The sequence below is a fragment of the Lithobates pipiens genome, unplaced genomic scaffold (genome assembly GCF_037356315.1).
Source record: "Lithobates pipiens isolate NorthernLeopardFrog02 unplaced genomic scaffold, aLitPip1_a1.2 Scaffold_27, whole genome shotgun sequence".
In the NCBI taxonomy this organism is placed as follows: Eukaryota; Metazoa; Chordata; class Amphibia; order Anura; family Ranidae; genus Lithobates; species Lithobates pipiens.
Genome location: NW_027507788.1, coordinates 33,347,171 through 33,361,662, shown reverse-complemented (window position 1 = coordinate 33,361,662; position 14,492 = coordinate 33,347,171). Strand labels below are relative to the sequence as shown.

The following is a 14,492-nucleotide window of genomic DNA, read 5'->3' as shown; positions in this document are numbered from 1 at the left end:
ACATATGAGGTATCACCGCGATCGTTACAGCGAGATCAATAATTCTAGTCATAGACCTCCTCTGTAACTCAAAACATGCAACCTGTAGAATTTTTTAAAACGTTGCCTATAAAAGTAAAAGTTTGACGCCATTCAAGGAGCGGGCGCAATTTTGAAGCGTGACATGCTGGGTATCAATTTACTCGGCGTAACATAATCTTTCACAATATTAAAAAAAGAAATTGGGCTAACTTTACTGTTGTCTTATTTTTTTATTCGAAAAAAAGTGAATTTTTTCCAAAAAAACTGTGCTTGTAAGACCGCTGCGCAAATACAGTGTGACAAAAAGTATTGCAATGACCGCCATTTTATTCCCTAGGGTGTTAGAAAAAAAAAAGTATAATGTTTGGGGGTTCTAATTAATTTTCTAGCAAAAAAAAAAATTGTTTTAACTTGTAAACACCGAGTCTGAAAAAGAGGCCCGGCCCTTAAGTGGTTAAGTGGATAATGGTCATGCGTTTTTCTTCTGCTTTTTTTATTTTTTTAACACAAAAAAGGAAGAAAAATTGATCAGTGCGAAGGCCCCTTCAGCATTCAGTTGTATTTTGTGCATTTTTGTGTCTTAAGTAAGTTGAGTCATCGTGCTCGGAGCTGAAAGCGAAATGCGGCTTCTGAACTTGTTGAAGTTGTTTGAGCAAGCTGTGTATGATGTCATCCGAGGAGTAATGATGAAAGGCGTCTGGAGGACGGGAAAAAGTTGCCGGGGGCTTTCTGGTTAATCATTTTACCTTCCAGCATCATATTACTGGAAATACTTCCAGAGGAGACTGGGAGGGATACAAACACTTCCTGTCCAGCAGCGATCAGCGTTCTGAGCGTTTTTATATTTGAGCTCAGTTTCATCTGCGTATCTCATGTGATGGTCATGAAAAGTCGGTGAGTCCTCGGGGGGGGGGGGGGGGCACTGAGGGGCACTTCGGGGGGGGAGCAGTACATTAACCACTTCGCATCCAGGCCAATTCTGACATTTCTCTCCTACATGTAAAATTTATAATTTTTTTGCTAGAAAATTACACAGAACCCCCAAACATTATATATGTTTTTTTAGCAAAGACCCTAGATAATACAATGGCGGTCGTTTTTATCTCGCACGGTACTTGTGCAGCAATTTTTCGAACATGCTTTAAAAAATAAATAAAGTTATCCCAATTTTTTTGCATAATATGAAAGAGGAGGATACGCCGAGTAAATAGATAGATGTCACGCTTTAAAATTGCACTCGCTCGAGGAATGCCGCCAAACGTTGGTATTTAAAAATCCCCATAGGCGACGCTTTAAATTTTTTTACTGGTTACATGTTTTGGGTTACAGAGGAGGTCTAGGACTACAATTATTGCTCTCGCTCTAACGTTCGCGGCGATACCTCACATGTGTGGTTTGAACACCATTTTCATATGTGGGTGGGACTTACATATGCGTTCGCTTCTGTGAACGAGCTCACGGGGACAGGGGCGCCGTTGTTAATTGTATTTTTTTTTTTTTAGTTTGACACTTTAAAAAAAAATTGATTACTTTTATTCCTATTACAAGGAATGTAAACATCCCTTATAATAGGAATATGGCATGATCGGACATATTTACAGTGAGCTATGGAGTCAATAAGACCCCATATCTCACCTCTAGGCTGGGAAGCCTAAAATAAAAAAAAAATAAAAAAACGATCCTGGCTTCCCAGCCAAAACGGTGCCATTAATTCGAATGCAGAGGCCGGGCGTGACGTCATAACATCACGCCCGGCCTCCGAACGATCATAGAGACTCTGGGGACGATCTGGTCCGCCGGAAATCTCTATGATACCATCCGGGGGCCGGCGGATCCTGTGACCGACTCACCGATGGAAGCGGTGAGTCAGTACAAGCACCAGAGGGCGGCGGGAGGGGGCGGCGTCCCCTCCCACCACCCGTAAGAACGATCAAGCGGCGGAACAGCCACTATGATCGTTCTTATGGTGCAGGGAATCGCCGGCTGAAAATGCAGATATCTGAATGATGTCTGTGGCCTCAGGCATCATTCAGATATTACACCACAAAGCCCACAACGTCATATGACGTAGCTTGGGCGCCAAGTGGTTAAAGGGGAGGTCCACCCAAAAAAAAATACATAAAAAGGCTCCAAAATAAATAAATAAATAATTTTCACTTGCCAGAAATGGCTGTTGCTAGGCAGATAGTCCTAATCTGCCTCTTCCTATTCCGCAGTGATCTTCGGTATTCTCTCCTCCTCGCGTTGTCTTCTGGTGAATGGGGCGCGGTGTGTTGTGGGAACTGTGTGTGTCACACAACACAGCGCGCCCCATTCACAAAGCGCCGCGTGACTCGCGCATGCGCAGTTGGAAAAGGGCAGTGAAGCCGCAAGAGACGGGTCGGCCTCGGGCGGCTGACATCGCGGGCACCCTAGAAAGGTAAGTGCTTATTAAAAGTCAGCAGCTACAGTGTTTGTAGCTGCTGACTTTGAATTTGTATTTATTTTTTTGCTGGCCCACTTCTTTACTATCAACATTGCTTTGTGTAGATGAAATGTGTAATCAGATGAGAACTCTGTATCCGTCAGAGAACATTATTATAGAATATAATGACTGGGGCTGATCTACTGAGAAGGTAGAGACTGATAATGCTCACTGAGACACGAAAAACAATCGCTCTCTTTAACCACTTCCATACCGGGCCTATTCTTGCACTCCTCTTCTACATGTTAAAATCATACTTTTTTTGCTAGAAAATTACTCAGAACCCCCAAACATTATATATGTTTTTTTTCTTTTTTTAGCAGACACCCTAGGGAATAAAATGGCGGTTGTCGCAACTTTTTATCTCCCGCGGTATTTGCGCAACAATTTTTCAAATGCGTATTTTTTTGGGAAAAAAAAAACAGTTTAATTATTTAAAAAATAACAAAACAGTAAATCTAGCCCAATTTTTTTTTGTGTAATGTGAAAGATGATGTTACGCCGACTAAATAGATACCCAACATGTAACGCTTTAAAATCACGCACACTCATGGAATGACGCCAAACTTAAAAAACTCCACAGGCTACGCTTTCATTTTTTTTATAGGTTACATTTTTAGAGTTACAGAGGAGGTCTACTGCTAGAATTGTTTCTTGCGGTCTAACGCACGCGGCGATACCTCACATGTGTGATTTGAACGCCCTTTATATATGTGGGCGGGACTTACGTGTGCGTTTGCTTCTGAGCGCAAGCTACCAGGGACAGGGGCGTTTTCATTTTTTTTATTATTATTTATTTATTTTTTTACACTTTATTTTACTTTTTTTTATCATTTTTATTCCTATTACAAGGAATGTAAACATCCCTTGTAATAGGAATCATTTGTGACCGGTCCTCTTTATGGAGAGATGCGGGGTCAGTAAGACTCAACATCTCTCCTCCAGGCTGGAAGGCATGAGATTGGGAAAAAAAATCCACAATCTTATTCTTACCAGCCGCGATCGCGCCTTTGTTTAATCCGCGGCCCATATGTGACATCATAACATTGCGCCCGGGCCTCTAATGGTCATAAAGATGACTGATGACCATCTGGTCACCGGAAATCTCTATGGTCGTCATCCGGCGGCAGCCGATTATTTCTCCGGTTCCCCGATAGCACGCCTGTAGGAACGATCAAGCGATGGAACTGCCGCTATGATCATTCATATGGTGCACAGAATTGCCGGCTGAAAACCAGGATATCTGAATGATGCCTGCAGCTGCACATATTATTTACATATTCCCACTAAAAGTCAAAAACATCATACAATTGTTTATTATTTTTATTATTATTATTATTATTATTATTATTAAAGAGGTTGTGAACCCTCAAGGTTTTTCACCTTAATGCATTCTATGCATTAAGGTGAAAAACCTCCTGTGCTGCAGCAGTCCCCCCTCCTGGGCTTTGCTATTTTTTTATTAGCCAAAAGAAAAAACGATTATCTGTTGCATTATTTGTTGCTAGATTTTTTTAGCTATTTTTAGCTTTTTCATTCGCTTTTTTTCTTATTTAATTGTTATTCATTTATTATAATGTTTTTATGCTTTTACATTAGGGTAAGGGGTTCAAGTTCAGTTTAGGTTAGGATTAGGAGTTGGGGGTTAGGGTTATTTAGGATTATTTTATTTATTTATATTTTATTTTAATTATTATTATATTAAAAAAAAAAAAGAAAAAAAGATTTTTCAGCTATTTGTAGCTTTTCCAATAGCTTTCATTTCTTCTTTAATTATTATTCATTTATTATAACGTTTTTTCGTTAGAGTAAGGGGTTTGAGTTCAGTTTAGGTTAGGGTTAGGATTAGGAGTTGGGGGATATTTATGAATATTTTATTTATTTCTATTGTATTTTAATTATTATTATAAAAAAAAATACAATAAATTGATACTAAGTAACAATAAATAAATAATTAACCCTTAACTTTAATCCTTACCCCTTAAAAAAAAACAAAAAAAACAAAAAACGAAACATCCTAACTCTTGTGACGTTATTGCTTTGTCCTAGGAAGCTTACAATCACCCAGGAGGGCAGCAGGGCCGAGGACTTGCGGATGATTCTGTGACCCCCAGGGATTGATCTGTATATGCCTAAGTTCATCACCTGTATGCACCGGGGCTAGTGCATTTTAAATGTGAGTGGAACAGTTGTATTTTTTTTATTATTTATTAGTTTACAGTACTACACTATGTTAGTTACTTCATTACCCATATGTTGTTATCACCTATGAGAGGCCACACTTGCAGGAGCCCATTGATGGGAGCTTAAAAAGACATCTCTGATTGTGCCCCCAAGAGGGGAAGGTGCTACTAGGCTTAGTTGGGGGCCACTCGGGGGGGGGGGGGGGGGCAGAACGCATAGTGTGACTGGTGGAGAGTACACTTGGTGTTTGCAACTTACTTGCCATCTATTCAAGGTTGGATACCATAAGGTATGAGAAGAATGAACTTCTCATATGGACTTTGTTCTGTTCATTTAAAATTATAAGTGTTATATTTATTACTCCCACTAGGGGCCACCGTTGTGCACTTTGTTTTGTAAAGTTCTAAGTCTCATATTTACTACTACCACTAGGGGCCACTGTTGTGCACTTTGTTTTGTAAAGTTCGAAGTGTCATATTTATTACACCCACTAGGGGCCACCGTTGTGCACTTTGTTTTTTAAAGTTCTAAGTGTCATATTTACTACTACCACTAGGGGCCCCTGTTGTGCACGTTGTTTTGTAAAGTTCTAAGTGTCATATTTATTACTCCCACTAGGGGGCACTGTTGTGCACTTTGTTTTGTAAAGTTCTAAGTGTCATATTTATTACTCCCTCTAGGGGGAACCGTTGTGCACTTTGTTTTGTAAAGTTATAAGTGTCATATTTACTACTACCACTAGGGGCCACTGTTGTGCACGTTGTTTTGTAAAGTTCTAAGTCTCATATTTATTACTCCTGCTAGGGGGCCACTGTTGTGCACTTTATTTTGTAAAGTTCTAAGTGTTATATTTACTACTACCCATAGGGGCCCCTGTTGTGCACTTTGTTTTGTAAAGTTCTAAGTCTCATATTTATTACATCCACTAGGGGCCACTGTTGTGCACTTTGTTTTGTAAAGTTCTAAGTGTCATATTTATTACTCCCACTAGGGGCCACAGTTGTGCACTTTGTTTTGTAAAGTTCTAAGTGTCATATTTACTACTACCACTAGGGGCCCCTGTTGTGCACTTTGTTTTGTAAAGTTCTAAGTGTCATATTTATTACTCCTACTAGAGGCCATTGTTGTGCACTTTGTTTTGTAAAGTTCTAAGTGTCATATTTACTACTCCCACGAGGGGTCACTGTTGTGCACATATTGTTCATATTGCTAGGTAATCATTTGTACAGTGGAACCTTCTTTTACGAGTAACACGGTTAACGAGAGATTTGAAAGACTAGCAACTTTTTAAAAAAAAATCCTGACTCGGTTTGTGAATGTTGTCTCGCAAAATGAGCAGGATTTAAGCCAATGGGGTGTGCAGTATCGCATTTGGCCAAAGGGGCAGGGGAGGGCATCGGTGACACTCGGAACAGTTCGGAACCGCTGGGAAATACTCAGAATTACTTGGAAATACAACACACTCAGGAATACTCAGTTCTCAAGTGTTTCTGAACCTCTCCGAGGGTTTCCGAGTTCAGCCAAGCTGTCCCCGAGTATTTCCGAGGCTCTCTGGCGCCCCTCTCGCTTCTGTGCCCACATGCGGTATTGCATGCAATAGAAGTTAATGTGGAACGAATTATCTTAATTTCCATTGACTCCTATGGGGAAACTCGCTTTGATATGCGAGTGCTTTAGGATTACAAGCATTCTCCTGGATCAGATTATGCTCGTAATCCAAGGTTCCACTGTATATGTGTGATATAAGGTAGCACTTCATCTTTTTACATTTTTTTTCACTTTTCCTGCTAATAACAGTTGGTGTCTAGCAGCAACTTTAAATATTTAATCATACAGTTATTCATTATTAGTAGCGCAGAAGTACATTCTATTTATTTAATTATATATATAATATATTATTTATATATATACATATATATATATATATATAGATATATATATAGATATATATATATATATATATATCTATATATATATATATATATATATATATATATATATATATAATATATTATTTAACCACTTCCCACCCGGCCAATGCACATATACGGCCGGGTGGGAGCCGTCTACTCCTGATAGGACGTTCAGGAACGTCCATCAGGAGGAGCGGGATCGCGCGCGCGCGTGCCCGCGCAGCGGCGCGATCCCGATGCGCCCGTGTCACCGGGACACGGCGCATCTCAGATCGGCAGGAGGGCTCTGTGATTGGCCCTCCTGATCACATGATGGCCGTGTCCAATCACGGCCGTCATGTGATGTAAACAAACAGCCGGTTGCTAGGCAATCGGCTCCTCCTCTCCTCACACAGAAGTCATCGCTGAGGAGAGGAGAGCAGATCGCTGCAGCCGGCTGATGATCAGTGAGTATGAGCTGTTTTTACAGCTTTTTACTCACTGATCTTCAGTCTAGTGTAAACACACAACACACCACACAGTGTAAACACAGTCCCCACACATGTCCCCATAACACACATGTCCCCAAATAATAAAAACACATGTCCCTAATAATAAAAACATGTCCCCCACATATGTCCCACTAAAATCACTTGTCCCAATGATTATGTGCACACATATGTACGTGATCACCTGCACACATATGTACATGATCATTTGCGTACATATGTCAGTGATCACACAAACCAATTATTATACACTTAACGGAATTTTTTTTTACCAAAAACATGTAGCAGAATACATTTTGGCTTAAATTTATGACAAAATTTGATTTTATTGGATTTCTTTTAAAATAGAAAAAAGAAAATATTGTTTTTTTTCCAAATTTCCGCTTTTTTGCGCTTATATCGCAAAAAATAAAAAACGGAGTCCTGAATAAATAACACCAAAATAAAGCTCTATTTGTGCGAACAAAATGATAAAAATTTCATTTGGGTACAGTGTAGCATGACCGCGCAATTGTCACTGAAAGCGCTAGAGCGATGAAAGCTGAAAATTGGTCTGGGAAGGAAGGGGGCGAAAGTGCCCTGTATTGTAGTGGTTAATATACAGTGGGCCTGAATGTTGATGTGGCATCAGCTTCTTGCACTCCCTATAAAGAAGATCAAATTGGGAGAGGGAGAAGCAACACCAATTACCACCGATCATTTGTATTGAGTTAGCAAAGAGCATGCTGATAGAAGGAGAGGGCAGAGTGACAGAGAGATGCTGTTGTCATTCTTCTGCTTCTCCTTTCACTATCCACTACTATGGGAGAGGGACAAGACCTGTAAGTGCTACTTGACTGTAGCAGAGAAAAAAACACGTCTCCTGCCCTGCTAGACAGGGCTGTGCTGTGTGGCAGAGCTGTGTAAATCTCAGGCTTGGAGGAACATTTATTCCTCTGTGTATTTGGCTTATTTCTGAGAGTTCCGTTTTCAATTTTAAAAAAATGATGATGCAATGCTGGAACTTCTCCAATCTTGTTCTTGAGAAATAATTTCCATTTTAGGCAAAGCAGTAGCGTCACTATGAGAAGCGCAATGAGAAAAGCATTGCATACAATTCATGTACTCTACACACAATACCGGCTTTTAATACCCGAAGGACGCAGATATGTTGGCGTTTCTCACGTTGCATTTTGATAAATTATGACATAACTCAGGGGCTTATTTTTTCTGATATGGTACGCCTGTGAGGGGTTCTAACTTTATGACATTAAAAGCTGAACTCCAACAACATATACAATCTTTTTAAAACCTCCCTTCATTGCCCCCTTCAAAACCTCAAAAGAAACTCCCACTCACTCTGCTCCCTCATTTAGATAACCATGGCTTTATACCAGGGGGCATCATCATGGGGCTTGTAGAGCAAGTCTGGGCAGCAGCAGGTGGGAGGAGTCAGCTGAGCTCCCTACATGACTTCCTATGCCCTACAAGACTTGGTGGGAGGAGTCAGCAGGGCACCCTACATGGCTTCTTGTGCCCTAAAATACTTGGTGGGAGGAGTCAGCAGGGCACCCTACATGGCTTCCTGTGCCCTACCAGACTCATTGGGAGGTGTTGGCAAGGCACCCTACATTGCTTCCTGTGCCCTACAAGAACTGGTGGGAGGAGTCAGCAGGGCACCCTACATGGCTTCTTGTGCCCTACAAGACTTGGTGGGAGGAGTCAGCAGGTCACCCTACGTCGCTTCTTGTGCCCTACAATACTTGGTGGGAGGAGTCAGTAGAGGACCCTACATGGCTTCCTGTGCCCTACCAGACTCATTGGGAGGAGTCAGCAAGGCACCCCACGTGGCTTCCTGTGCTCTACCAGACTAGGTGAGAGGAGTCAGCAGGGCAGCCTACGTGGCTTCCTGTGCCCTACCAGACTCAGTGGGAGGTGTCAGCAGGGCACCCTATGTGGCTTCCTGTGACCTACAAGACTTGGTGGGAGGAGTCAGCAGGGCACCCTACGTGGCTTCCTGTGACCTACAAGACTTGGTGGGAGGAGTCAGCAGGGCACCCTATGTGGCTTCCTGAGCCCTACCAGACTAGGTGGGAGGAGTCAGCAGGGAACCTTGCATGATTTCCTATGCCCTACCGGACTTGGTGGGAGGAGTCAGCAGGGCACCCTACGTGGCTTCCTGTGCCCTACCAGACTTGGTGGGAGGAGTGAGAAGGCCACCCTACATGACTTCCTGTGCCCTACAAGACTTGGTGGGAGGAGTCAGCAGGGCACCCTATGTGGCTTCCTGAGCCCTACCAGACTTGGTGGGAGGAGTCAGAAGGCCACCCTACATGACTTCCTGTGCCCTACAAGACTTGGTGGGAGGAGTCAGCAGGGCACCCTATGTGGCTTCCTGAGCCCTACCAGACTAGGTGGGAGGAGTCAGCAGGGAAGCTTGCGTGATTTCCTATGCCCTACCGGACTTGGTGGGAGGAGTCAGCAGGGCACTCTATATGGCTTCTTTGACTTACCAGACTAGGTGGGAGAAGCTTCATTTTCCGGTTCCCTACTGCGCATGCGCGAGTCGCGCTGCGCAATAAGGATGGTCCCCGCTGTCTCTGGGATCCGTGTGTTTCCCAGCAGACAGCGGGGGACCTGCAGAAAGGGGCGTAAATATCCGCAGATTCTGCACAATATCTATGCTGGAAGTGGGTGCAGATACCTGTACTGTACAGGTACCTGCACCCCCCTCCCCCCCGAAAGGTGCCAATTGTGGCGCCGGGGGGGGGGGGTTCCAATGAGCGGAAGCTCCACTTTAGGGTGGAGCTCCGCTTTAAGCAAGCGCAGTATTTTTCTCGTTTTTATTTAAGAGGAGGATCTTGGCTGCTCTGTGCAAAACCATTACACAGAGCAGGTAAGTATAACAAGTTTGTTATGTTTTTTTTTTTTTTTTAAATCCTTTAAATCCTGGTGAAGGGATTATTCAAAAAAAATCAATAAGGCCAATAAAACTCAGTTGGCTCTCTCACTTCTTTCTTGGCAAAAGTAGGACAGGAGCCTCGTTTTACTTCTATGACCAGGGGTGGACTGACAACTCATGGGGCCCCCAGGCATTAGGAGATTATGGGGCCCCCAGGCAATCCGAGATTATGGGACCACACACAGCATACACACACACACAGTATACAATCACACAGTACACACAGTATACACAGACATGTTTCTATTGGCTGAGAAGGTACTGGAGAGGTGGGGCAGCTATAATCTCAGGATTTTTAGACCAAAAGGATGTCGGTAAGGGACATTTCAGAGACAGATGTAAAAAAACACAGATTTTTACATACTGTCCCTGGTTTTACTGAGGCTGGCAACCCTGATGGGGCCCCCTAGTGGCCCGGGGCCCTCGGGCAGTGCCCGACTGGCCCAATGGTCAGTCCGCCAATGGATATGTTATCTGGCTAAAAGTCTTCAGATTGGAGAAGACATTCCGTTCAGTGTTGTCTCTTAATATGTACATCTCTGGATTTGCTTGGTCAATATTTTTGCTTCTAAACATTGTTTATTTTGCCCGCGGAGACAACTGGCCTTTTGGATCTTTTATGTGCCAGCTGAACAAATTTGTGTTCTTTTTCTACATGTTCATTCACGCTTTTATTCTTACCTTGTATAGCATTGACTATTTCTTTGTTGTGATCTGCCCATTCAAGTACAATTACTACAGAAAACCCAAGTTGGCCTCGATAGAATCCTTTGTTTCCTGCTGTATTGCTTTCGCTATCAGCGTACTTAACTTACAAGTGCCCATAGGTATGGCAACATTCTTTGTAGGGTACTGCATTCCACTCCTAATCATGCTTTTGAGTTTCGTCATTACGGCCGTCCTTTATCACCGGAAAAAGACGTCAAAATATTCCCCAGCCTCAAAAATTATTTTCACCTTCCAGGCGTTGTTTGGGGTTTTCTGGTTGCCATATCACGTGTTCTCCTTAATACAATTATCCTTGCCCGTTTCTGGAGGAAAAAACCTGGAAGGGATTTCAGATATGGCGCAGCCAATTGCAATAAGTGTGGCTTCTCTGAGTTGCTGTGTCAATCCTATTATTTTTCTTTTGACATCTCCAGAGCTTAAAAAAGATAATGTACTCTAGTGTAGTGTAGTACTATTTTACAATTATTTATTTTACCCTAATGCCCTTTGTATTAGTATTTATACTCATCTGTTCTTGATCTTACAAGATCTTGGCTGTACAGCCTCATTAGGGCTCTTTCACATGGGCGACTGGGGAGGGGGGGGGCAGTAAAATAAATGGGTTACCTGTTGTATTACTGTCCCCAACAATTAGTAGCGTAGCATGGGGGGCCGCCAGAGCAGTCGCCCTTGGCACAACATTTAGAGGGGCCCGGACAGGGGCAATGCCGCCATAAGGCAGGAGGCAAACTAAGACCCCTATGCTGCAGCCGGTAAGAGAGAGGGCGCAGCATCAAGGTTTTAGTTTATCTGCTGTTTAGCTGCTGTCACTGGGAAAGAAGGGATAACTGATCAAAGCATGCAGAGGAGGGTAGAGCCATGGGTGGATACCAATCCTGACTGTGTGAAGGCAGTGAGAGCCATGCTATGTGGATGGGGGGGTCAGAGTGGAGGAGATCTGGTGGGGTATCTGGAGGTGTGATCAGAGTTGAGGGATTCGGGGGGATCTGGAGGTGTGATCAAAGTGGAAGGATAGGGGGATCTGGGGCTGTGATCAGAGTGGGGGGGTATCTGGGGGTGTAATCAGAGTGGGGGGTTTTCTGGGGGTGTGATCAGAGTGGAGGAATCTGTTGGGGTATCTGGAGGTTTGATCAGAGTGGAGGGATGAGGGATCTGGGGTGTGATCAGAGAGGAGATATCTGGTGGAGTATCTGAAGATGTGATCATGGTGGAGGTATTTGGTGGGGTTCCTGGAGGTGTGATCAGGATGGAGGTATTTGGTGGGGTTCCTGGAGGTGTGATCAGGGTGGAGGGATCTGGGGGGTATCTGGAGCTATGATCAGGGTGGAGGGATCTGGGGGGTATCTGGAGCTATGATCAGGGTGGAGGGATCTGGGGGTGGGATCATTAGTAGATTGTAAGCTCTTCTGAGCAGGACCCTCTTATGCTCCATGCACTCTGGACATTAAAATAATGTTATAAAAACACCAGTAGCTTTGCAGTGAGTCTTTCACCATTTTCAGACATTTTTGCAAAAGCATTTATTAAGTATTTTTAGTGTTTTTCTGTGTCAGAGTTTTTTTTTCAATGGATAAAAAAACGCTGATGAGTCACGTTTTTGAGCATTTATTGGTGTTCTTGAGCGTTTATGAGCATTTGGCGTTTTTTTGTGGTCAGAAAAAGGACTCCTGAACATGATTTTATGGCGTTCAGAAAATAGCCCATAAACTCCACTGCTGATAAATGTCCAAAACGTCCATGTGTGCAGTTTATGGGCTGTTAAAATAAATGCCCAAGTTCCCAAAAACGGCCGTTTATGAGCTGCAATGTGCATGGAGCCTTAATCCTCTTGTATGGTATTGTATTATAACTGTATTGTCCCCCTTTATATTGTAAAGCACTGTGTAAACTGTTGGTGCTATATAAATCCTGTATAATAATAATAATAATTATGTAAATAATCTTATGCCGCGTACACACGATCGGAAATTCGGCCAGCAAAAGGCCGATGAGAGATTTTGGTCGGAAAATTCGATCGTGTGTATGCTCCATCAGACTTTTGCTGGCCGAATTTCGCCCAGCAAAAGATTGAGAGCAGGTTCTCAATTTTTCGGTCGGAAAAGTTCCTATCCGAAAATGCGTTCGGGTGTATGCAATTCCGACGCGCAAAAACTCACGTAGGCTCAGATTCAACTATGAGACGGAAGCTATTGGCTACTGGCTATTGAACTTCCTTTTTCTAGTCCCGTCGTACGTGTTGTACGTCACCGTGTTCTTGACGGTCGGAATTTGGTGTGACCGTGTGTAGGCAAGACAGCTTGAGCGGAATCCCGTTGGAATTCCATCGGGAAAACCATGAGAGCTTTTAACGACCAAAATTCCGATTGTGTGTACGCGGCATTAGACTGGTTTTGGTCTAGTGCTCCTTTCTGCAATAAAGACTATGATGCCCACAAGTGACAAGAATGTGCTACTACACTGTTTTGAAGCGTCTGTTCTGGCCCAGGATCTGGCAAGCAGATGGTGCAAGGTCTGTTTTTAATTGTATCTAAAGTAAATTCTATTTGAAACATGCAGAGACTTTACTAAAGGTCAACGGCAACTTTTTCCAGAATATTTTATGTACTGCATTATAATATTAGGTTTGTACAATATTTAATTACAGGCATACCCCAGTTTTAAAGCGGAGGTCCACCCTAAAGTGGACCTTCCGCTCATTGCAATCCTCCCCCCCTCCGGCGCCACAATTGGCACCTTTCAGGGGGGAGGGGGGTGCAGGTACCTGTACAGTACAGGTATCTGCACCCACTTCCTGGATAGCTCTCTGCAGAAAGGGGCGTAGATTACGCCCCTTTCCGAAAGTCCCCCGCTGCCTGCTGGGAAACACACAGATCCCAGAGGCAGCGGGTCCATCCTCATTGCGCAGCGTGACTCGCGCATGCGCAGTAGGGAACCGGGAAATGAAGCCGAAAGGCTCCACTTCCTGATTCCCATACCCAAGATGGCGGCGGCAGCACCCGAGAGACGATCGAGAGATCGGCTTCGGGTGCCGACATCGCGGGCGCGCTGGGCGGGTAAGTGTCCTTATTTTAAAAGTCAGCATCTGCAGTATTTGTAGCTGCTGGCTTTAAAAAAAAAAAAAAAACGGCGGAACTCCCGGCGGACTCCCGCTTTAAGTACACAATTGGATTTATTTACTAAAGCCGGAAAGTGCAAAATCAGGCTCACTTCTGCATAGAAACCAATATGTTTCCAGGTTTTATTACCAAAGCTTAGTTGAACAAGTTGGGGTTAGAAGCTCATTGGTTTCTATGCAGAAGGGAGCCTGATTTTGCACTTTCTAGCTTTAGTAAATAAACCCCATTGTGTGCTTAAAAGTGGGGTATAACTGTATAATTACAAAATAATTACATTAGAATTTAGAAAGCTTAAAAGAAATCAAGAAATATCTATCAAATGCTACACTAGCAAATGCAAAACATCAGAGAGAACACCAGTACGGCAAAAAAAAAATATATATATAGTCATTTGATCCTAAAGAATTAATAAACAAAGAAAAAAAGAAAAAAATGTGCACATTTTAGCAAATAAGGTGTTCGCTTTAAATACCTGATCATTTAAGGGGGGAAAAAAACAGGATTTTTGCTACACTTGATTGGCATTCAAAACACAGCTTTACCTTATTCATTTACATTGACTTTGCAAGTTGAAAAGTATCTATTGCTTTAGTATATCGCCCAGATAAAGCAGCTTTCAGTATACTCACATTGTGT

General features: G+C 43.0%; 1 protein-coding gene across 1 annotated transcript; it reads left to right on the top strand.

The window, feature by feature from the left end:
* The first annotated feature begins 8,457 nt into the window (after positions 1 to 8,457).
* Positions 8,458 to 11,761, top strand: LOC143932943 (chemerin-like receptor 1). Its single transcript, XM_077455877.1, has 2 exons — positions 8,458 to 8,491; positions 10,422 to 11,761. The coding sequence occupies exons 1-2, from the start codon at positions 8,458 to 8,460 to the stop codon at positions 11,177 to 11,179; spliced, it is 792 nt and encodes a 263-aa protein (XP_077312003.1). The 3' UTR covers positions 11,180 to 11,761.
* The last annotated feature ends 2,731 nt before the right edge of the window (positions 11,762 to 14,492 follow it).

What these genes read in the sequence shown, in the direction of transcription:
- LOC143932943 (XM_077455877.1), top strand. Translation starts at nt 8,458, where the DNA reads ATGGGGCTTGTAGAGCAAGTCTGGGCAGCAGCAG. An exon ending in GCAAGTCTGGGCAGCAGCAG is followed by an intron (nt 8,492 to 10,421) that starts GTGGGAGGAGTC and finishes GGGGCCCCCTAG; the next exon opens with TGGCCCGGGGCCCTCGGGCA.